Source organism: Crassostrea angulata, chromosome 9, assembly GCF_025612915.1.
Source record: "Crassostrea angulata isolate pt1a10 chromosome 9, ASM2561291v2, whole genome shotgun sequence".
NCBI lineage: Eukaryota > Metazoa > Mollusca > Bivalvia > Ostreida > Ostreidae > Magallana > Magallana angulata.
This window is the reverse complement of record NC_069119.1, coordinates 25,801,369-25,825,492: the sequence shown is the minus strand read 5'-3', so window position 1 is coordinate 25,825,492 and position 24,124 is coordinate 25,801,369. Positions and strand designations below refer to the sequence as shown.

General features: G+C 32.8%; 2 protein-coding genes across 5 annotated transcripts in view; both read right to left on the bottom strand.

Moving 5' to 3' along the window:
• Positions 1-1,108: 1,108 nt before the first annotated feature.
• On the bottom strand, positions 1,109-8,252 carry LOC128163364 (uncharacterized). Its single transcript, XM_052826942.1, has 3 exons — positions 8,069-8,252; positions 6,160-7,284; positions 1,109-4,301 (listed from the first exon to the last, which is right to left on the bottom strand). The coding sequence occupies exons 1-3, from the start codon at positions 8,069-8,071 to the stop codon at positions 2,751-2,753; spliced, it is 2,679 nt and encodes an 892-aa protein (XP_052682902.1). The 5' UTR covers positions 8,072-8,252; the 3' UTR covers positions 1,109-2,750.
• Positions 8,253-11,695: 3,443 nt separating this feature from the next.
• The window catches only part of LOC128163721 (uncharacterized), a 29,027-nt gene continuing 16,598 nt past the window's right edge, over positions 11,696-24,124 (bottom strand). For all 4 annotated transcript variants that reach the window (XM_052827366.1, XM_052827363.1, XM_052827365.1 and 1 more), the window contains exon 2: positions 11,696-14,652. In XM_052827366.1, the coding sequence (XP_052683326.1) occupies positions 13,419-14,621 (1,203 nt within the window). In that variant the 5' untranslated portion in view covers positions 14,622-14,652 and the 3' untranslated portion in view covers positions 11,696-13,418. The remainder of the gene's footprint in view (positions 14,653-24,124) is intronic.

Sequence of the window (24,124 nt, the reverse complement as noted above, 5' to 3'; positions counted from 1 at the left end):
AAAAATGGCTTCTGAAGTAGTTGAAAAAAAGTTTTTCTAATATGCATTGAGGAAAACATTACTTCGTGTGAAGCAATTAATAACGAAAACCTTTAAAAAATAATCAAATAATTATAATCGCCGCGACTAAATATTGTGTACAGTTATCGAACATTGCATAGGGTCTGATAATTTAAAGGAGGCTGATAGGATAACAAAGTACCCGTCTAAAAAGCAAGAGTAGTAAAAACTATATATTTTAGATTTATAAGTTGATTTAATTGCTTAGAGCTCCTCGTCTTTGACCTATTATTGGTTTATAATATTAAACGGTCAAACTAAATTAAAAATTAAAAAAAAAAATAAGCATGAGCTCTACCTTGAAGTTTTAGCCATCAACTTAATTGGTAAAGAAATGGCCTAATATATTATATAATGACAGTATAATTATCAGCTTGGAAAAAAAAATCTCAGCTCCCTTCTACAAAACTATTACTGCATATATTGACTTCAAACGAAAAAATCTAAGATGCATCAACTGATCAATCTTGTTTTCCTAGTTATCGATGTATTAAAGATTACAAAATTGTAAAATGAACTATGAATAATTAAAAAAAGGAAAAGAAGATCTAATTCTAATTATGAAAAAATATCTTTCATTCACAATAACTTCAATATACATAATATGTTATCATTTTAATAAACACTCAAAACTTGAGCAAGGATCGTACCACGGCAACAAGTAGATATTCGGCATAAACGGTTTAGATATTTAAAAAGTGTGTCATAAAAAAAGGTAATGAGACTTAAACTTTTTTTTATTGAACAATGACGTCATGAACAGTGAAACAATAAATATTATATATGATATATTTTATGATATGGTATTAATATACATATATAAAGAAACAACATTTTCATGAATAGTAAGGCTTACTGTAAACGTATTTGGCGGAAAATGATTTCCAAACAAGTTAGCGTAGATTTGCTTCAGCGCATTTTTTATTGTACCTATTATCTTCTTTTATATACAGTATATATACAGTATATATATATATATATATATATATATATATATATATATATATATATATATATATATATATATATATATATATACACACACACACATTCCATTATGTGATGCACTTGATTTGGCATAATTTCGTTTTCTCCCAATGGAGCTAATCAGAATACACAGCCAAATGTTATTACAAATGTAATTCATATTAATTCATATATTGATTTTCTTGGTGGGTTTTTTTCGATAAACAATACGTCACGAAGTGTCCCAAACAACCTTTACAAATTTAGTCAGCTGAGTGTTGACTAAATGGTCTCGAAATGTGACTGAACGACAAAGCTACTAAGTATGCCATTCCGTCAGTACTTAACTACCTTTCAGTCACCCTTCACCATACTAAATGGCAGAGTCGTATTTTGTAACCTCAATTATTTTAATGCATTCCGTGTTTAACGCTTGTTTTGTTCATTTAAGCAAAATAGCATATTCTGATGAAACACAAATGGTAATCAATTTCTATGAAAGACGACAGAAAAGGGTGCGCATTTTTAAACTTTGTAAGAAAACAATCACCTAATCATTTTTACAAAACGTACCTTAAAATGAATCTAATTACACTATTCTTTATAATTGCTTCACAAAATACATTAGATAATTTGAATACAATATACTGATCATACATTGCTTTTTCATTTTCCCTTAAAAAAAAATATGGTTTGAGTACATGCATTTTGAAACGATTAAAAGATAAACTCACAGCTTTAAAAACAAAGAAATATTAGTAACAAGCTTGCACATTTTAGTTGTAACAATTCAAACGACATCATCATAAATGACATGCGACGAATAATGCGAAAAATGGTAATCATGTCTCATTGATTACATGATTTTGTTTTACCGACGCCGAAAATTCTATATTTATTGGACATTTTATTATTCCGCCAAATTTGGATATGACGACATAACATCGAAAAACATTTCTAAAAACAAACAATGAAATTCACAGAACGATACTTCTTGCATGATAAATAATTTGGATTTACTTGCAACACGCCATTGATTGGCTGAAAAAAATTGTTTATTTCGTATGAAAGATGTTGCTTCGACGCATAAGGTATAACGTCAAAAACGTATCAATCCATCCGACATTACGTTTAAATTTGGTACGGTAAAATATCATTTTTAAAGGTCAAATGACCGTTTTCATCTAAATTTATGGCAGAAAATCAAAGGAATGATATATTTCAATATTTTATAAACAGCTTTGCCGTTTATAAAACGTAAATTGTGGTTTGCTGTTTTACTTTTCTTATTAAAACGCAATCATGAATTTTTTATTTATCTTTTTCTTCATCAATATTTGTATTTTTTGTATAGTCTGAGTTGTATTATTCATCAATTCAATTTGTTCTTTTTGATCTTCATGAAGGGAAAAGGCTAATAAAGGCTGTGCTTTCTGTCCTCAAACTTTTTTTTTTAATTTTTAAACTGTGGCTAGTTTGGTGCCATGTTTTGTTGAGATTGGCTACAATAATGTTGTTCTACATAAGTAAAAAATAATGCAAAATGTTGATTTGTTGAGGCTACATAAATGGTGTTTAAAATTAGTAAAAAAAAATATGCAAACTGTTAATACGAAAACAATGATGACGGCGCCATTAACGATGACAGAAATAGGAAAGAAAAATTAGGATGCGAAAAACTCCATAGAGTCTCTGGTTCGGATGAACTGAAAGATTGTGTTCTACTATTTGAGAGAATGTCTCTTTTGTGGATTAATGTTTCTGGCAATCAACTGAATTCCAAATGCAAAAAAGAGAAAGATACCCTGAGAGCTGGCCAGAATGATGTGTAGGTAGGAAAATAAGGGGTTCGGAAACATGATGTTTAGAAATCCAAAGAACCAGGTAGTTCCACTGATGGCAATCAACCGGAAAAATATAACGAACATATTTCTGTCCTGTTTTGTTTTAAGCTCAACATGCGTGTCATCCTTCCTGCTTATTTCTCTAAATGATAAGAGAAACATAAAGAAATTGAGAATGACCATGCATGCGATTGGAACGATAAATGTATAGAGTAGCATATCTTTGAGAGAGATAAAGCAGTTGAATGATGAATACCCGTAACTAGAATCTTGGAACAAAAGTTTGCTGACTAACATATTTGTCAGAACCATGCACGTCGGAAAAGCAAAACTGTACACCACATTTATAAAAAATCTTTTCCTAATACTACCTTTGCTTTGATATTGGGTGTATGTAAAGGTCTGGAAACATGTAAAAGAAGAGGTAAGCATCCACATAACTACTGATAGCCACAGGAAGTGATTGAGAACGCCTACTATCTGACAAAATATTGGGTTGGACGAGGATAATCCGGAAACGGAAAATACAGTGTTAGCAAAAATCAAAGTTAAACACAAAGCTTTGATATTCATTGAGTGAACGTGTTTACCAATATCGAAGATGAAGTAAGCGACCATCGTTCCAATACATCCGACGGAAGAAAAAGACAAGCAAACAAGTGTCGTTATCTTTTCCATAGAATTTTTTTGTTTCAACAAAGCCAACTCAAGTTTTTCAAAATATTGATCGACGCAAACCCCTACTTTACTTTTGTCACGTGATTCCTTGAAAAACGACGATCCCATGCAAAAGTCCAAATCAACAAAGCAAAGAACGGACCCCGAAACAACCACCGTTGTTTGCCTTTTGTCTATCAGTATTTTTGGACAGATCGTGAACGGAGCAACAATTGTTGTGATTGTGTCGTAATTGAGGTCACATTTGTCAGTCCGTTGTGGAGCTTTTCTTCTCGTAAACTCATATAAATCCTTTCCAGAAACTGGGTTTCGATAAAACGTAGAAAAAGAAGTATGCTCATGATATCGAGATTTAAAGGACTGACTGAGAAGTTCAACATTTAAAGTATTTCTAATTACATCATCAAATTTAAAAAACTCTAATAAATAATTGAGGCTTTCTTTGTAGTTATGGAAATGATGATAAAACATTTCTACATAAAACATAAATGAATAGTCAGACTTAAATGTTTCAGCGGCGTCTGATTCAACGAATAAACGTGCTTTACATATCAGGTTGTCAAAACTGTTATTTGAATAAATATATCTTATGATTTTAAACAAAGAGTCTGTGATTGGCTCTATTCTTCTTGATTTTGTCGTGAAACGAATGTTCATTTCGTATTTTTGCTTTGAAATCTGTATGTGAGCCGGAACACAGTCGAAATTTTCGTATCTAAGACCTGCATCACAAAATGGACGGTGACATGTTTTCTGAAAAGAAACATAAGACAAAAATTAATGTCAGTACATCGTAGGTCAATGATGCCATAATGATGTAAAAGTTCAAATACGATTATGAATACTGAAACTATAATATTTCTCGCAGCGGACAGGTTCTCAAATGTCTCTGAAAATTAATACCTAGATAATATACATCTTGATAAAAAAATTAGTCGTAGCTTACAAGTTCGTCTTCGGTAAAGAGCAAAATAAAGTCGTTGCGTAAAATAAGTTTATTTAGAGTCCTTGATCATGATCCCCTAATAAGAAAGCTTTAATATATCTTTATATACTTAGTTGTCTTTGCCCTTAAAATAAAGTCTGTTGGATATCTATACAAATTTTGTATCATAGTAAAACAGTTTCAGTAATATTATTTATTAATGATATAAAAAAAACTATAGTATTATGATTGAGTGTGTTATAGTAGCTTTGAATGTGTGCCTCCAATCGCAACTTCTTGTACCTTTCCGGCAGACTTAGGACAATCACCTTGAATGAATAACATGCGTCCGTAACCCCCCCCCCCCCCGCCCGCTTAAATAAAACCATATAAATATATCACATTTTACGATCTGAGCTAGACCTCATTAATGTGAAATTTAATTAATTCTTTATACTGTAAACCAACTTTAATTCGCGTGCGAGAATTTTTAGCGAGGTTAGCGAGAGCCTTGTCAACGCGAATATTTCTCGCCCTGAACCAATTCTTTGTCTATAGTTTTGATAACAATACAGATCTGGATAAGACTTGGTCGCGAACCCAAAGTCGTCGCGAACCAGTTTATTGGAGGTTAATCGCGAAATATAGTCGCCGCGAATAAAAATTGGTTTATAGTATATATTTAAAATTCTTTATTAATAATACTGGTTTTCTTCGTCAATATCAATAGAATCAGATCAAACAAAGTTAAAGTGATGAAGCGCTGCTAGATTGTACCAAACAAATGATATGTTTCTTTTTATGATATGAAGAAAATTAGACATAGTGAATAGAGACGTACAAGGCTGTCTAGCAGCTACTTATAAATAAAAAGGATCTCCACTTTGTAAAACAAAAACTTCAACATCCGGTAATGTTGATACATTAGAGTTGTTTTTAGCCGGGCTCTGCTGAAAGCAGAGTCCTGGCTCTAGGCAGGCAAATCGCCAATGTTACTATAAATAGCAAAGTAAACAAAAAACCAAACAGCGTCAAAGTAAAAGCTTCCGCTATACTAAATAGTTACACAGAGAGCCAAGTTTTGTCAAAAGTGTTGGCATTTTGTTTTATTATTTTTTTTTCGAGAGAATTGTTTATCTTTTTTAGTTTTCTTATCAATAACGTGTTTTAAAAAGAAGACTATGCATTTTGGACACATACAATGCGCATGAATTTCCAAGAACTACTTTACTGTGCGTTGAAGAAATGGGGATTGTATATATAACGCTTCTTGCAAAATTCAAAGCAGCAACTGTTAAGCTTTTTTCTACTATAGAGAGACATATTCTTGTTTATAGCCGCTTTCAACAATTGGTCGCTCTTTGACGCTTTGCCGACCTTTAAAGCATGAGAGAGAGAGAGAAAGAGAGAGAGAGAGAGAGAGAGAGAGAGAGATTTTCAGTCTTTACTACACAATTTGCATAATGACACCAAAAGAGCCCGGCTTTCAGTACTTCAGTACTTTGATTTAGCTCTGCCAGAAATAGCGATTGTGTGTACCTCTTTGGTATTGAAATAATTATCCAGCAGTGAATTATCTTTAGAGTTTTATGCACAAAGTATTCTTGAAACTCTATATATTTCTGTAATGTTACCCTAAAATTAGAGTTGTACAAATAAGAGAAATACAAAGAAGTGTGTACTTACAAGTAGTGGATCATAGAGAGGACATTGTAGGTGTTGATCACGAACATTTTCTTCGAATTTGCTCAAATCTATCATAGCTGAAAACGAATCCATGTGGTCTTGATCTAAATAATATTTCTCAATACATTCTGTAGGCAAATCAGATGTCCAATTTCCAACGTTGCACATGGCACAAAATAAGTTTTTATATTCTTGCCTCCTAGCAATGTGCTTATTTGTACAATGCATATATCTGTCGACGAAATCGAGGCTGCATCCTCTCTCAATTTGACTGTCATAGGTCAGCCATAAACCTGTGATGTTACAACGATCAACATACTGGTCATTAGTGTAGCACCTGTTCCCGATACCGTTAGCAACCAACAAAGGGGGAATAAACTCGACTCCACATTTACTAGTGTGGCTGAACAACTTTGTTTTGAGGGTTTCTGTAGAGGAAGCTTTCATAAGGTCATCCTGATAACTGCAGCTAAGTCGTGTTTCCCACGACAACAACATGTCTGAATCTTCACCATTGCAAATCGCACAGTACAAGTTTCGAAAAGTTTCGTTGGTCTTTATAGATGTCACGGGTTGGAATAGTTTCAGATCTGTTTCATTTTCCAGCTTTTGGCATTTTTGTAAAGTGACTTCATCAACAAACGTAGACGGGCAATCCGAAACCATAAAGTATTTTTGTTTGTAAAGCAAATTAATAGAAGGAGAAATGCAATCTAGGGCCACGGTATCGTATCGAGAATGTGATGAATAGCTATGGTCGACATACGTTATGAATTGTGTGCTGGTAGAAATATTTTGTTTGTAATTGCGCCAAGGACAACAGTTCTTCTTCCTGTGGCAATTATCATTGCAGCCACAAACCGAACAACTTCGAACTTTTGTTTTTGAAAATGAGACATTTCTTTGGTACTCTTCTCCAAAGCACATGTCTTGATTGGGACAAAAAAGAAGGTGGGCGTATACATATATCTTAACTGTGTCATTAGTGATCCATGAGGTCATGTTTTCTACAACAAGTTTATCATCCGAAGAGGGTAGAGTGGCCACTGTAGTTGGAAGTGAAGGAGACATCATTGAATTTACGACGAAAAGTAACGACATGGATATCGCCAGCAGAAAAAGACCCTGTAAGGAAATTAGCAGACACAGGAAATTGATAAGTCGTCCTGTTGAAATTCATGTACAATACGATAGGCGATACCAGTAAGTTGTTCCATCGAACAATTTTGCAAAAGTCTTGGAAAAGAAGGTAATTAAGACGATAGAAACAGTTGATATAGTCTTGAACGGCTATTGTTTCGTGAATATCAAGTAAAAAGTCATACGTTTACCCAGTATCTAAATAACATGCAATTTTTACATGTTTTCAAGACTAATACACCTATAATTTTTAAGCTTGCAAACCTTTATTTAGATTCATTAAATATAGTGACACATGTTCTATGAAAATCGTATGTCTGTCGGCAATGTTGAACATAAATGGGTAGTGTCAAATGTAATTATTGTAGGAAACATACGTCACAGTGAACAACCACATATTTTATGTATACAAGGCTTTTTTTAACAAATAAAGCATAATTACAATTGTTGCCTAGCTCCCCACTGTCATGCATTCCCCTCGCACACATCTCTCTAACCAGAATACAAAGAAGAATCGAACGTCATCAGCGATACGTCATCACTTGTTGTGCACATGAGAACATGACGCACCGCTGATTAATTTACAAATGAGGTGGTTCATGTGATTCCTATTTTAAAGAACATAGATTAAATACATCCATGTATATGCATATATCTGAAACTGAACGTTAAATTTGTTCATGGAACCATAGAAAAAGTAACTCTTCTGTGCATTTTCTTATCATATCATTCTTTTTTTCTTCCTAAAACAAAGATTTAATGTACATACCATTTTAGATCAACTTCAAGCTTCTTCTTGTTTTGAATGCCTCTGTCCTTTACTCCAAAACAAGTAATAAATTCTATCACTTCCATCATATATATATAGCTTTATTCATGTCATAAGTGGCAAGCACTTGAAGAAATAATTTCTTTTCAAAATTAATGTAATCACAAATCGGGTGATGAAATTGATCGGGTTTCCATGAAAAAGACAGATTATGTAATGATTATGTGCTCAACTATGTGTTGAACTATGTGTTTAACCTAACAAGTCCTGGTTATTAAATAAACGTCCGTTTCTCGAAAACACCTTAATGTGTATGAATATTGCTTGATTTCGCAATGTCATGAGAGAGCTGACTAAGTCACGATTGCTTGCGTGGAAAGAAGCGACAGTGCTCATTTTCTTTTCGCCGATAAAGCACCAATTGCTTCACCTAGAACTCTTATTTAATAGCAATTACATTCCATTTTTTTTAATAAAGACTAGCAGATATTAATACATCGATCACAATATTACCTGAAGATGATAAAAGGTCACCAGGTCATCACACCAATATTTTTTGTGGGACGTGTGAATCTTCAGTTCATTTTTTAAAATAATTTTAACATGGATTGACTTCTTGAAATTCCGAAAATGTTTCGATTTAGCTAGCTCGCAAATTGTCTCATGTGTCAGGTTCTTATTTAACCCAAGGACCGAGAGGGAGCACAAATTTGGTTCATATTATCACTAATTTTTTTTTTATCTAGTCCAGTTTACCTGTTACCAATTGTTTAGGGATAAATGGTCAACAACATAACCCATCGGATGCACCTCGAGCCTTTAAATATGATGTTTTCGGTTATAAAATGTATAAAATATAAAAAGTGAAGACAAAACCATGAAATTTAAATATTTTCTTAAATCTTTAAATGGAGCTTTTCATTTCAATGGAATTCATTGTTTTTTTATCAAAGTGCGTTGTCTGCACCCCCTTTTCTCACCATATGCATCATTCTTGAAACTCATTTTAATTTTTGCAATATATCTTTTAGGTCAGTTATGCCAAAATTATATTCTAGTAGTTTGATGTAACTCATTGTTGCTCTCAAGCACAAACTTGAATTTTAAAGATCCGTCTCTTTTCTTTTGGTATTTATCTATAGACATGTAACTTATTTTACTTCACGTGTTTAATAGTATGCCTTTTGTTTATTGTCATTCATTATACATCTTTCAATAAATGATTTATTTTATTCCCTAAAGAGGAGTTGTGTATTGTATATATGTTTTGTATTGATAATGGTAGGTAAGGCATGCAGACATAACGTTTATATAATATAATCTCTTGCATGTCAAAATTGATGTGAGCTGAATGAAATATTGGATTCCAAAACTAATTAAATTCACAGATCAGGTGAATACAAATATCAGGTTTCCCAGAAATGAGACAGCTGATGCTGTCATTTTGTTAAAGTCTTATTGTAGACAAATAATGAAACATCTTGGATTTTCTTGACACACCCCAGATTCTCAAACATAATTATCGAAATTTTAACACCTATGTGAATGCGTCGACCCGTCACAAACGAAAAAATGAAGAACCTTTGACTTTCTTGGAAAACCCCAGGTTCTCAAAGATATCGAAATTTTAACATCTATATGAAAACGTCTATCATATAGAATCTGATTGACAGTGGTAGATAATAAGAGTGAAAACAAGCCGATATCTGAGGTAAGGTCGTACATTAAAAATTTTAGATTTTAATATATTCTAATAATTTAATTCTGGTTGTAACACGCTTTCTGATTGGCTAAAAATTATTTTAAATCGTAATGAATCTTGCTTACGTCATAGTAAGACTAAAGTTTAAAAAGAAAGTATCAATACGCCTGACGTTACGTTTAAATTCTGTACAATTTTACGTCATTTTAAAGGTCAAATGACCGTTTTTATCTACAACGAAGAGTAAAAAAAAAATTTAATTATAAGAATGAATTAAATATTAATTAGTTTTATACAATATAAAATGGTTTGAAACAGTTTACGCTTTTTTATAAACCGCTTCGCAGTTTATAAAGTGTAAACTGCCCCAAAACATTTTATATCGTATAAAACAAAAAAATAAATATTGAATTCATTCCTTAATTTAAGATACATGAGTTTCTTACAATGTTGCCGACCTAGGATGTTAATTTGTCACTGTTATACGATTGATCAACTTAAGAGGCCTCGATGGTCGTGGTCATTTATAGATTATATTGACCTCCTTCAGAATGAGAGCTCTTAAAAAAATGTATATAAATGCCAAAATTTAAAATGTAAAATATATGATTTTTATCTTTCCTGCATTACAGATTATAGCTAAGGACGCCAAATACCTATTTTTAAGATACATCTGATGGTAAATTTGTTAACCATCCAGCCTCCTTATTGAAAATAGAGCAAAATCATTGCGGGTGTACTGAATTTGCTAAGGTGGTTGGTATCTTATTGATTGCATTTTTTTCTAAATAATTTATTATTTTATTTACATTGCAATAGTATGCAGCTTAGATATAATTTAAAAAAAACAACTTGTAAAATTAGAATTTTCATTTCTTAAAAGCAAAACGCAAAATATTTTGCAACGGCAGAAAAATTAACCGGGATTAATATATCAAATCACTGATCAAGTTAAAACAGAAATTTGTTACAACTAAAACAAATTTTTTGCCTTGTTTTTATATAAGTACTTTTTTAAAGTTTGAATTCTAGTCTATGCTTTAGAATAAATTTGAAAATACGTGTACATGTAAAATTGAGTCTGAACACGCTACTTGTCTTTAAAATCAATATTTTAAGAAATGAATCAAATCGTTTTGGTATTGATCGACTTATCAATTACAAAACTAAACAGAGAGAGAGAGAGAGAGAGAGAGAGAGAGAGAGAGAGAGAGAGAGAGAGAGAGAGAGAGAGAGAGAGAGAGAGAGAGAAATTCTAATGAGCAGAACTAAATAGAATAGGCACTATAATAAATGGAGTTTTTTTAAGACTGAGATGGAAACGAAGACAGATCGAGGGATTTAGGAGTGCATGACTCGAACAAATGCTTTACCTTGCATCGATATTGGTTGAAAGTTGTTTAAAGTGAGATATATATAGTACGGTGGTATGATGCAACTCAGTAAAAGATGACTGTAAGCAAGGGTGTGCAACCGTGGAAGGAAATGATTGAAACATGTATGCCAACAAAGAAGACTACCAATATCCAACTTTTACAAATGCGGTAAAATATTAAAACGCTGATAGCCAGTGCTGCTGACATGAATGTGGCTCTACACCTTGAAACATGAAACATTTGAGAGATGCTTCAATCTTTAATGCATGGCTGTGAGGCGATCTCTAATATATATATCGTTGTAAATAATCCTTAATGCATAGCTGCGAAGCGATCTCTTTTATATCGTTGTTGTTAAAAAAAATTGAATATCAAGGCTATGGAGACAGTACATTTATATATTGAGTACAATTGTGTGCATGTTTTCATTGCATTAATATATTATTAAACAAAAGTTTCTCAGTGTTTGAGTATTTATCATGTTTATATGAAATCATCGTCGTTTTATGTCATTACTCACGTGGTCACTATTCAAAATAATAAATGTGATTCTATTCTATTTCAATTTATTCTTTTGTTTAGTTCTTGGAACAACAATAATTCACGAAAATAATGAAGAATCTCGTTACGTATATGAAATTATCAGAAATTGTCAAAAGACGCATGTGTACATTATTTGGTTTATAAATAAACAGACCCGTGGTTTTATGATAATCTGTAAAGGTTTAAATACATTGCATTTATATAGCTGAATAAAGAGGTATATAGAAATAAAAAAAAAACTTTAAGAGGGCTGAAATAGGCAGGTCGCCTGCTGCCCAATCTTTATTATATGATATTTTACGTCATAAAAAGTTGTTTGAATAACTATTATAGTTATAAATTGAAGACATGACATCATTGTCAACTAATAAATGTCCCTGTTAAAATGGTAAAACACAGATACATGTAAGACTAAGTGTATAAAAAAAAATTACAATGTAAATTATAATAGAAGAATCCCTGATTTGCATAATATCAATATTAAATCAATCAGTTGCAAGAGAGATCACTTTATATCACATGCAAATCTTTCTATACAGTCACATATAATTCTCCCAATATGAGTTTACAAAGATAATAAAACATTTTTATCTCGCTGAATCAAATAGCATTCCCTCAGTTAGATTACTATTTCATGGGCATGCGCCAAAATAGTAGAACTGACAAAAAAAATCTTTCTATACAGTCATGTATAATATATAAACAGAAAATGACAGTCTCTATCATGATGATAAAATCATTTGTCAAGTCCGTGTCTCTATGTATACATGTATATGATTACAAAAATTCCGAATAACCAATTGAAAGACAATTTTGAGAATTTTTTTTTGAAAACCCTTAATCCAATCCCCGAACACAGGACAAAACACTTTTGAAGGGGAAACCCCGTAACTCAATCCGAGCACAGGGCAAAAAACAATCTTGGAGGGGAAGCTACTTAACCAAACCCGAGCACAGGGCAAAAAAAAAATTTGATGGTAAGCCCCTTAACTCAATCCGAACACACGGCAAAACAACTTTTATAGGGATAATCCTTTAACCCATTCATGTAAACGACGATCACATGTTATGAAAACAGCTCTTAATAGTTGCAGGAGTGAGCATTAACACGTTTGTTGTGGTTTTTCTTTACGAAAGTATAGAGGAACCAATCCGAATAGAGCATGAATTATTCCAGAGAACGGGAAAACTTCAGCAAGATGACTCATAGTCAGTAAGTAAACCAGTCATGGGTTTCTGACGATGTGGCACATGTAATCAAAGCGAGTTTGTTTATAATAGAGTCCATTTAATAAAATTCATATTAAAAATAAAACTCACCTTGTAGTTCTAAGGTAGACATTTAAGATACTTTTTTCATAAGTAAACTATCACGCAACAACATGGACATCCACGCTCAATATAAGCATATTATTATTACATCATACAACTTGAATTCACTTCAAATAATGTTCATGATCACTTAATCAATATCACTAGCTCTGTGCAAATATAAACTTTTTATGCATAAGCTTTGTTCAACAGTAATAAATAGCATATTCTTTTTTTAAGGAAAAATTTTTATTGTTCAAGTTTTACTTTCACTTCACCATTTCAGCGCACTAACTCATACAGCGATTACGTCAGGACATAAAATGAAATGACGTCAACAACATACACGAAGCAGTGACATCGGAAACAGTCAGTGCAATGTGGGATTGAGATACCTGTTAAAAACACTAACTAGAGATCAAGAAGAAACAACTCTCTTAAACATTACTTCCCCAGACCACGTGGCATGGTTTTTGTTGGAATTCTCGCAGACTAAATTATGTTTTTTCAAAAATTCGACAATAAAATTTCCACTGTCTTTTCCTCTGTGGGCAACAAATTCCATCAGCAAATAGTCAACCTGAACTGTACTGAAAAACTTATCAGCTCCCTTTAGTACGTTGGCTTCAAAAGTCTCAACGTCCATTTTAATCACTACTCTTTTAAAGTTGAAGATTTCTAATAAATCATCTAGGAGAATGGCATCAACCACTAACGCCGACTGGTCGATTTTATCAAGTCCCATTTTCTCCAGTTTCTTTACATAGGTTCCACCCACGTTCTTTTTATGCGTACCGAGTGCCACTTTTTCACGTTGAAACGACAGCGCGTTATGGATCACGATCATGTGATCTGAAAGTTTACCGTCCCTCATGGATTGACACAGGCGAGCCACATTACCCTCCAGGGCATCCACAGACACAGTTGTTCGACCGAGCTTGGCAACTGTCAGTGAAAAAACACCGACGTTGGCACCGATATCTAAAAACACCACATCGGGTTCGTTCTTCAAAATATTGTGAATCCTTGTGACGAGATTTCCTTCCCACATTCCTTGTCGAATGATATTTCCAGACACCCATTGATCCTCTTCTGGAGTGTACACGTGTATAGGTGTATTTTGGGGTCCTCGAAGGCGAGTTCGTACAAACTTGCTGGAGGAATTACACAGATTCTCCTGTTTTTGCCACCCCGTATCTGTCCTTGATATCACCGTGCCCCAGAAATCAGGTTTCGATAACAGAGGTCCTGGTTTGGTTAATGGAACTGAAAGTTGTTGCTTAGCACTTTCTGTAACTTTTGTCGTGACGTCTTTTTCTGGTAACTTTAACGCAACGTTTGATTTGGTTGGTGGAGCTGAAGTTTGTTGCTTAGCGCTGTCTGCAACTTGTGTCTTCACTTCTTTTGCAGGAAACCTTATCTCAACGTTGTGGTTTGAGTTCAGTTGCAGTTTTATATTATTCTCTAAAGCCTGCCGCGCTCCTATATTACCTAAAGAATGTGAAACGGGTGCCTGTTTGGAGACGAGGAATTTGGTGTACATAGATGTATAAAGATACCCGAGAACGAAGCCAGACAGGATAGTCAGAATCACCACGTAAAATCGTTGCCGGTTTGCCATTCTTGTCTCTTGCTTATCTCCTCTATTCAACCTAAAACATAAAACAGAAGTCATTAATTCTATCATTAATACTATGTTTCAGCTGCGTGGCCGTTGGCTCGGCAAGCGAAGCAGGAACTGTTGATAAGCTGTGCCATTATCATCCAGTCCCCATTCAAATTAGCATTGCTTCCTCAATAATACTTTTACGTACGTTAAAATTTTTATAAGTCATGTAAACCCAACCCCCACCACCACCACCCGCCCCTTTATTAGGCTTCATCTGTGACATCCTATCATCACTTCCAGTGGCGTCAGAAGCAAATTGAAAGTGGGTGGGGGGCTAGACTTATCAAAAATTTTGACAAGCAAAAAAAAAGTCTTTGGTTATGGTTAAGTATAACTTTGCACCACGCCCCCCCCCCCGGTTCCGACGCGAATGACTAAAAGGGTTGGCATAAAAAATGATTGTAACTTCTATACATAAATGTTTAACAAGTGTTTAGCACTTACACCAAGGATAGTTATTAGTACATGAATATTTTATAAACAACTGCGTTGCTGCTTAAAATCTATGATTTAGTTTTGAAGTTTTTCATTTGTACATATCATTCAATGAAATGTTGCTCTCATGACAACGATTTACACGTTGACACAAAATCATAACGGAAAACCACACAGTTATTTCAGAACATATCGCAACTTGGCAAAAAATCTTTATTTATTTATACATATAAACTGAAGTTAAAGTTATATTTCTTAGGGGTGGCGGGGTGGTGTCAGTCACCTTAATGGAATGTTCAGAATCTGTCAAGCGAATGATCTCGATTAGATCAAGTTTCAATTACTGTAGAATCATTAGATTTCGTGTTGGCTCAATTTTCGTGGATTTCGTGGGTACCTCTCATCCACGAATTTACATCCTCCACGAATAATATATTAGGGTTATAAAGTAATATTTCATTTTGTAGGTATAAGAAAATACACGAAATTACGTCCCCACGAACCTATAAAATTTCAGCAATCCACGAAAATTGGCCCCCACGAAAATTAATGATTCCACAATAACCTCCGGTTGAATCTACTTGCATGCTTAATGGACACGCGCTCCATCATCTACCCTTTGTTTTGGTTTTTTTTTTACAAGTTACTGGTAGGTGCGAATAAGATCGTTTTGAATCTATTCAAAGCCACTTTAAGGTGATTTACCATGGATAGTATTCATACTCCAGGTTAATTAATACGACTTTCGTGTCCACAACGTGTTTCACTGTTAATAAAAAAAAAGTTAAAAAATGATTCACTGAGAGTGAAAGACGGTGACATATATTGCGTTAGATTACTTTAGTTTGTTTGCTATATGCAGTGTTGCAATGATGAGCGAAATTGCCGTTTTTAATTTTTATTGAACAAAAAATACCGTAAATTTTGAAAAATTTGACCGAGTGTGTGTGTGGGGGGGGGGGGGGGGGGGAACCATGTTTGTTGAGAAAATAATTCATGATGATACTGAAATATCACTGCTGAATTATGACCATAATAAGGTAATGTAACTTTTATATACATGTACACCAAAGTTTTAAATGTATAAACGAAATGAATTTACCAGTTTGTATCTTATACAGGACAACAGTTTACTTATGTTTTATCGTCTGTCCCAAATTGTTTATCCTGCAAATTTGGACGATTTTTTTTATAAAAAAAAAATATACACAAACCTGTGAACGAAGTGCAATTAAGGAAGGAGTCTTCTCGATCGTTATCAAACATACTTCTTATATTAAGAAATTCTTGAAATTTTGACACAGTCAAACGGATAATTTTACTAAACGATTCTATCAGTTAAATCTACTTTGACCTTTTTGTTTACGCATAAAGGTCAGGTCAAGGTCACTACCTTTTTCCTCAACGTAAAGGATTATAATAATGTAGTGTAGCTCTTTGTAGTTCTGTAGACATTTGCTTAAAATTCGAAGATTCTATTCTTCACTGATTGATAGAATATCAGAATGTCTATCAGCGTATACTATTAAATTGGAATAAATATTTATACTAAAATTGATATTGCTTAGCCCGCATTTCCTCTATTTTTCTTAAATTTTGAAGAAATTTTGATTATTTTTTTATGTTTCCAATAATAAAATATTTCTGATTTTTTTGTATTATGAAGACTTTAAATAAAGATATAAATTGACAGAAAAGCTAATATATTGACCATTTAATAAGAGAGAAAAACTGATCTTAGTGATTTTTTCACAAAATCAATGTATAGAATTGGCGCTTTAAAAAGCTCATAAAAATGTAATTTGATAGGCAAATCACATTTTTAAAACATATTCTGAAACCTAAGTATCATATCATTAGTTCACATTGGTAAAAAAAATCCAACATTAATGTTATTGTTTTTAATATGCTAAAACAGTCTCATTAATCTGCAGCAATTCTGAATTGCGAAACATGTGATATTTTCCTACGCCAATATTACGCCAAAAATGTAGTCCTTGCTAGATTCTAAATATTGATTACTTTTTCTATGCCAAGTTGTATGAAAATAAAAAAGAAAGAAAAATTTATTATTTTAATTTCCTTTCATCTTGATTTAATGAACAATTAATCAAATTAACGTTAGACAAGTCGAAAACCAGAAAGGACTCCTTCCTTAAAATCAATGAAAGGGAAATTTCCAAGATATCTTTATCGACACATTATCGTTTTTCTCTCAGAAAAATTCACAGAAACGAAAACCAATTTTTTTATGGAGATTTATAATGGGTAAAGTTTTCGTCTTTTCTCCATTCGGAAGTCACTCGGGATAACTCGCACAAGTGTTTAACGTTATCATTTGGACACCTTAATCTCTTTTGCAATGGAAAATTCCCGTTGATTTTTTAAGTTTTAGCTGACAATCTAGAGGAGCCTTTCAAAGGGGAAATCTTGGGATTTTTTTTATACTTTTGAATGAACAACATTTGAATCAGAGGTATTTATATTTATATAGAACAATTTAAAGATATAAGCAACATAAATATCAAATGCGTATTATACATGTGATTAATGATCTATTTTGTTTATATATTTCGATAAAAAAAATGCTATTTTCTTTTAAAAAAAATTAAACAAAAAAAACCCCCAAAAAATCAACAGCCAGGAACGTGGTAACTGAAAAAAATATTTTGTAATTGAACGAATAAATTACATTTTTCAAAGTAATTGGAAGTAACTTGTAATTCAGTCTTCCTTCAATTACAATTATTTTAATGTAATAAAATACATTCCCAAAAATTTATCTTTAATTTCAATTACTGTTTACAAAGTTGAAAGTTTAACAAAGATGTCTTATAAATGATGTTTAGTTTGTATAGTACCTGTTTGGCATGGGCTTGTTTTCATGCAACAATCAAATATCTCATAATGTTTACTTTGTTTATTCAGCATGACTCACTGCCCAGGGCAATAGGTAAAGGTCTAATTTTGTTCAGGTGAAACGACTCTTATACCCCTGAACAAAGATACTGAATAAAAAAAATCTGATTCAGAACCAAACATACATGTAAACTCAATGAAAATGTCTCTAGAAACCCCATTGCAAACTCTAAAAATGGACTTATATCTTTAAAAAATTGTCGTTCATAAAGCATTGTGATTTTCAATGCTGTTTCATACAAACATGTAATTGTTATCAATTTAAAAAAAAATTAAAATAAAGTATTCAAAATGTATTTAATTATTTTCTTAAAGTAATTGGGATTAATGAATTACATTTGTAAAAATAAATGTAATTGAAATTGCAAAATTATTTGGAAATATTTAGGGTTCTCCGATCCTCAGCCTCAAAGTATTTTTTTTTTCATCATAAAAGTGTAATTTATCCTTCAAACCTAACAAATGAAATAAAAAAAAAGATTTTTATGGTATCTATGCATTTTAAGATGATATTGCAATTCTATCCACGATGGATATAATGTAAAAAAAAAAAAAAAAGATATACAAATGGAGATCAAATCCGAAAATAAAACCAGTAGTTTCGGTGCATCGGTAGCTCGAACCCCCTTAACCTTTATATAGTAGGTCTCCGTCGAGCCACTAAGCCAAGCAGTTCCTTTAAAGTTGAGTGTAGTATTAACACTTCAAGATTAATTAAATTTGTCTATATAAAAGGCAGATTTGTGGTACGAAATAAATCCGGATAATTTAGAGTTATCAAACATTGCCGTGGATCGGAGATCGTTAATTTCAATCCTGGCAAAGGGAATTCTTCTTTATGGTCGACGCGTGTAGTAAAATACAGTTGTAATGAACAGTTAATTTGAAGCGTGATTACCGATTTCTGTGCATTTTTTTACGATTTCAAATTCTATTAAATAGTAAATATTGATAATCTAAGAGCGTTAGAATTGACGACTTGATCATAATAGATTTTCAAACGATTCTCAAGTTCATTTTTAATTTGCACACCATGCACCTTTGTCGCTCATAGAAAATAAGAATTGTTTTCTCAGCCATCGAGATTCCAAAAAAATAAATAAATAACAAAATCATTCTAACATTCTAACAAGGCCAGTCTTGTAAGTACATGTATACCAGGCTTTGGACTAAATCTTCCCCTTAGTCGGTTTCATCAAAATATGAATTCAAATATTTTCAGTTTACATTTAATAAAAACAAAACTGTAAATCTTTTAAGAAATCTCGATAATAATCGTAACAATTTTAGACTGTATTGATCTCCTTTAGAAGAAAAGCTTCGTATAAAAATTTAGCAAAAATAACGAAATTTAAACGGTAAAATATCAGGAATTTCTTTACAAAACAACAGTTAATAAATGAATTTAACGATGATGTGAAAGACCCTGAGACAGAAGTGAAAAGGACCAGGGATGAGTACATGTGTGTATAAACTGAGTCATCTTCGTCAGACAAGTGTCCGATCCGTTTCGTCTCCCGTTAACCTACATGTGTACTACATCCTCATGCATTTAACCGCAGATGCTACTACTTCACTTGTCTCTGAACCGTCAACCATCAGCTCTATACAGTGCCATGGTTTCTTTTAAGATCCGCTTTCCGAGGTCGGTTACACAGCCTAAAGGTTGTTTATAAGGAGAAAGTTTGTGGCAAGTAAAGCAACAACCATTAACAGTAGTAAACAGAATGAAGAATCTTTTAAATATATTATTTGCACAGAATGGTGTTTGATATGCTCAAAACTAGAAAAATTTTCGTGCGCAGTAAATGAAGTTTTTCGAAAGTATGATCGTATGCACTAATGCTATATGTACATGTATAGTCTAGCCCACATTTTCTTCGCAAAGCTACAGCTAAATGTACCTATTCCAAAGATCAAAATTTGAAAGTCAACGGTTAAGGGGCGGGTACTGTTTATGCATGACGTTGCTGACATAATTGAACGTGACGTCATGAGAAAAAGTCAACCAAGGCGCTTCTGATAGGCCTATATAATTAATCACAGCTCTGTAGAAACTGACAAGACTGATATCTACACACCCTTTTATCGATTGGTTGAAATCTTCATCGACTGAATAAACATCACGGACTGCACGAAATAATCATGCTGATGTTAGACTCCAATTCCCATAAAAGACAACTTGGCTGTTTCTTTTATTTAACGTACTGATGCACGGTATCAATAATTTAATCAATTTTACTTACTCTTTACGATCAATTCATTGATTTGTTAGTAGAAAGATGTAATAAAATATAAGCAAAAAATGCTTTCTTTGATGATTCATGCGGGTTATGAAGTAATCGGTCATTGCAGAAAAATTACATAAACCGCTAACGGGGGTTAAAACACATTTTTTTATATTGTACGAAATATACAATTGGATTGACCCCACAAGTTCAGAAGCTTTAACCGCCCTACCCCAAGTCAAAAGTTTACAGATACGCTCCACTCTTCATAACCCCTTGATGGATTAATTATAAGCTATTGGATACTGGATTGAAACTGCACGATTTTTAAGGTGCATGCTACATGCATTATATAACTGTGTGAGGGTCTGTTAGTGAGGAGAGAAGCAGATCAGTGGCGGTTACCCTCATTTGAGGAAGAAGAAATGACATGAAATCGAAAAATAAAAATTCTGTTTTACATGAAGAAGTTCGTTTTCAAAAATAAAAAATCACACAAGCAATTGTCCAATAAACCCCGTTAATAGCAACTGCTTTTTTGTTTTGCTTGTGTCGTCCGTTCTACAAATCAAATCATAATATTAACTCGATTAGGTTTCAGTTGAATAATGACCATACCTGGCCGCCATACATTAACTAGCCATATTTACATGTATACACTTAACAATATGATCCATTTTCAAAAGGTGGAAACCTTTGCCACAACTATTGATTGGTTCTAATTACAGCATCAGAAAATCAATTGCTTTGAATGTCTTGTTCAGCAAGCTAGAAGGTTAATGGTTAGTTCTAGGCCTAAAAGGCAGCATGGCAATCTCTCTCTCTCTCTCTCTCTCTCTCTCTCTCTCTCTCTCTCTCTCTCTCGAAATAAACAGTAGCAAAACATAAAACAAACACTGAATTGACGGTCCGGTTTTTATTTTTTCAGTGAACTCCTTCGGATTAAGCGGATTTTACGCCCTCAGAGTCGAACTCGGCTCTTTCACGATAAGACGCGAAGAAGATTATAGAAAATAAGTTTAAAAAAAGATTCTGTGGTGAATTATTCAGTCGAATGGGACTTTATTATAAAACAACTTTTTTATACTACCAAGTGTACATGTATGACATTGTTTGGGTTTTTTTAACAACTCATATAGTATCTATACTTATTAAAGAAATTCGAACTGACCAACACAGTTTTAGCATGAGCTTTTAGAAAGGATAATCTTATTCACAAATCTCTATTTTAAAGGTCTTTATTGATGATAGAAACATTGAATCTCCCAATTGATTGAACAAATAACAAATTTCCGAGTTAGCAACTTGGATAGATCTTAGCCTACAAGTTGACCTGAGGTCGCAACCTAAAATATATTGTTAAGTCAGAATTTAAAGTTCCAAAGTTATGTAATCTGTTTTATTTCGGATTTGGAAATGTATATTGTTGGCAAACAAAAGATTGACTACAGACGTTAAGTTTAAATGTTCACCGGGGTCCAGTGCTGCCACTGCTAATGAAAGAAACGGACATTTCGTCTTTGTTGTCCAAAACAGTGTTTATGTAACGGATTTTATTAAGGTGGCTCACTATACCTTGAAAAAAGCTAGACCCAATTCAGCAGAAAATTTCTTGTTTTTTGAAAGATAGCATGATTCAAAAGAAGTAAATATTAAGTAAAGTTAACGAAAAAGAAATGCAATTTTGGGTTAAAAGAAAACGATTTTTAAAAATATGAAAAGTCCTAGGCGGATTCGAAATCGCTATCTATGGATCACGTGTTCGAATTAGCCCGGGCCGTTTGTTCATTTTTTTTATACCACTGAGCTGTGATTAAAATCGACAAAATCAATTAATACAAACAATATAGCCAAACTTTTAAATCGGCTTCTTGTGACAAAGTTTTGATGTAGTGAGTCTGAGCACCTTGCACATCTAGACAAATAGATTGAATATTTGAAACTAGTATTTTAAGGATGAAATACTTGGATTTTTTTCTTTACTTAATGAGGTTTTGTGGCTTTAAAGAATCTACTACGAGTATACGCCATCCAAACGGTTATCAATAATGAAAACGCCCGATTCTGTCCCTAACAAAGAGATATTGGTTTTTTTATTATTTAATTTTGTTTGCTATCCAACTATCCAAAGTTGATGGTTTCTTTCCTTGTCTATTGATTAAATCTATTAAACCATCTCATTATAAATGAAAAAGCTTTTTTTTATATTGATTTACAATGTAGCATTAAATTTTCACACTCGGTGTTATTTTATATTTTTTTTAAACGATTCTTATTAATTCATCACATTGTCTTGATTTTAATTTTTTTCATTATAGCACAGGGGCATCGTATCCCCTCTACACTGTATGACATATATATAAATAGTATATAATTATGTCATAGAGTGTAGAGCGGATACGATGCCCCTGTGATTATAGCGAGCAACGGATAAATGTTTGTACCGAAGATAATTCAGAGATAAAATCTTATATCGACATTCATTGCTAAAACTATATATTATCTCGTATTACTTTGTTCTCTACTTTTTAGCATGAAAATTATACATAGTTATTATTGTATGATGTTAGTAAGTTTAAAAAAACAACATTTGTATGATATTCACTTTTACGTCACAGTGCTGAATGCAGTACCTATTATCTTTTAAACCGGGGTTGTCTCAGAAACATAATACCGCCGCCATCTTTTTGCTCTTACTTAAATCTGCTTGGTCCAACTTTATTTCAAATTTTATGTATACCCTTTAAAACTATGGATTTGTTAAGCATGTGTATAATAATAGGAAAGTTTTAGGCTGGTTGACAAATCTTCCTAAGAAAAAGCAATATGTTTAAAGATTATAACGTATAAATTTTCCATTTCTACATGTGTATGATCGTTTATACATGTAGCTCAACAAATTATTTCAAAAGTTTTAATGTAGACCTAATGATTAATTTGTTGACTACGTACCCAGTCTCCATATAAGAACCCTTTTTTACTCTACTTAAAAGTTTTATAATAATTCGAAAAAGTGTGTGTGTGTGTTTGTGTGTGTTTTAATTAATCTGGCTTAATTTCAACATTATACATATGTACATGTAAATGTTTATCTTGTTCCAATTGGGATTTATGAATCACTAAAAAAAGATCTTTATATGGCATCGTTTTTTGCTCTTTCAGAATAAAATTAAGTTCCCTTAAAAGGCTGTAATTTTTTTTTTTCGATCAAAAGTGGCATGTTTACTTGTTTGATTTATTAACTGTTGAGCATTGCATCGGGGCCTGTTTTACAATGCAGACACTTGTGGAACATTATATAAATAGTGCCTGTTTGGGAGGGTAACAGTTGAAATTGACACCCCGAGAAAACCATTGTCAACCGACGCGAAGCGGAGGTTGACAATGGTTTTCTCGGGGTGTCAATTTCAACTGTTATCCTCCCAAACAGGCACTATTTATTTTGTTATACTGAATGTCTTTTTTAAAAAATTTAAGAAAATTTTACTGCTTTTATATAGGAATAACGTGAATTCTACAGCGAACCGTACGCGCATAATTTTCGCGCATGTAACATTTTTTAATGTTACCCGTTGCCAAGTGCGTTGCTAACGCTGAGGGTAATAGTAAATATTATTAACTGCGTCTTAACCAATCAGATTTCAGTATTTAACATGAAAGTATAACAATATAAAATATCGTGAATGGCACTTACTGATGTTAGGGATCTAGCTTCTTATGTGGAGTGTGTCATGAAAAAACAAAAATCCATTGCACAAGTGTTTAACTTAGTTTATTGATTAATTTATTTCTTTCACCGTAAAGTGTTTAAAATGGTACTGGATTCAAGTGGCAAAGATTACCGTTTATTGTACAACGTAGTCTGAATTTGCT

Excerpts from the sequence above, each read along its gene's own strand:
- LOC128163364 (XM_052826942.1), bottom strand. Across the intron at positions 4,302-6,159 it reads CTCTCTATGATCCACTACTT|AAAACATGTCACCGTCCATT; the intron begins GTAAGTACACAC and ends GTTTCTTTTCAG.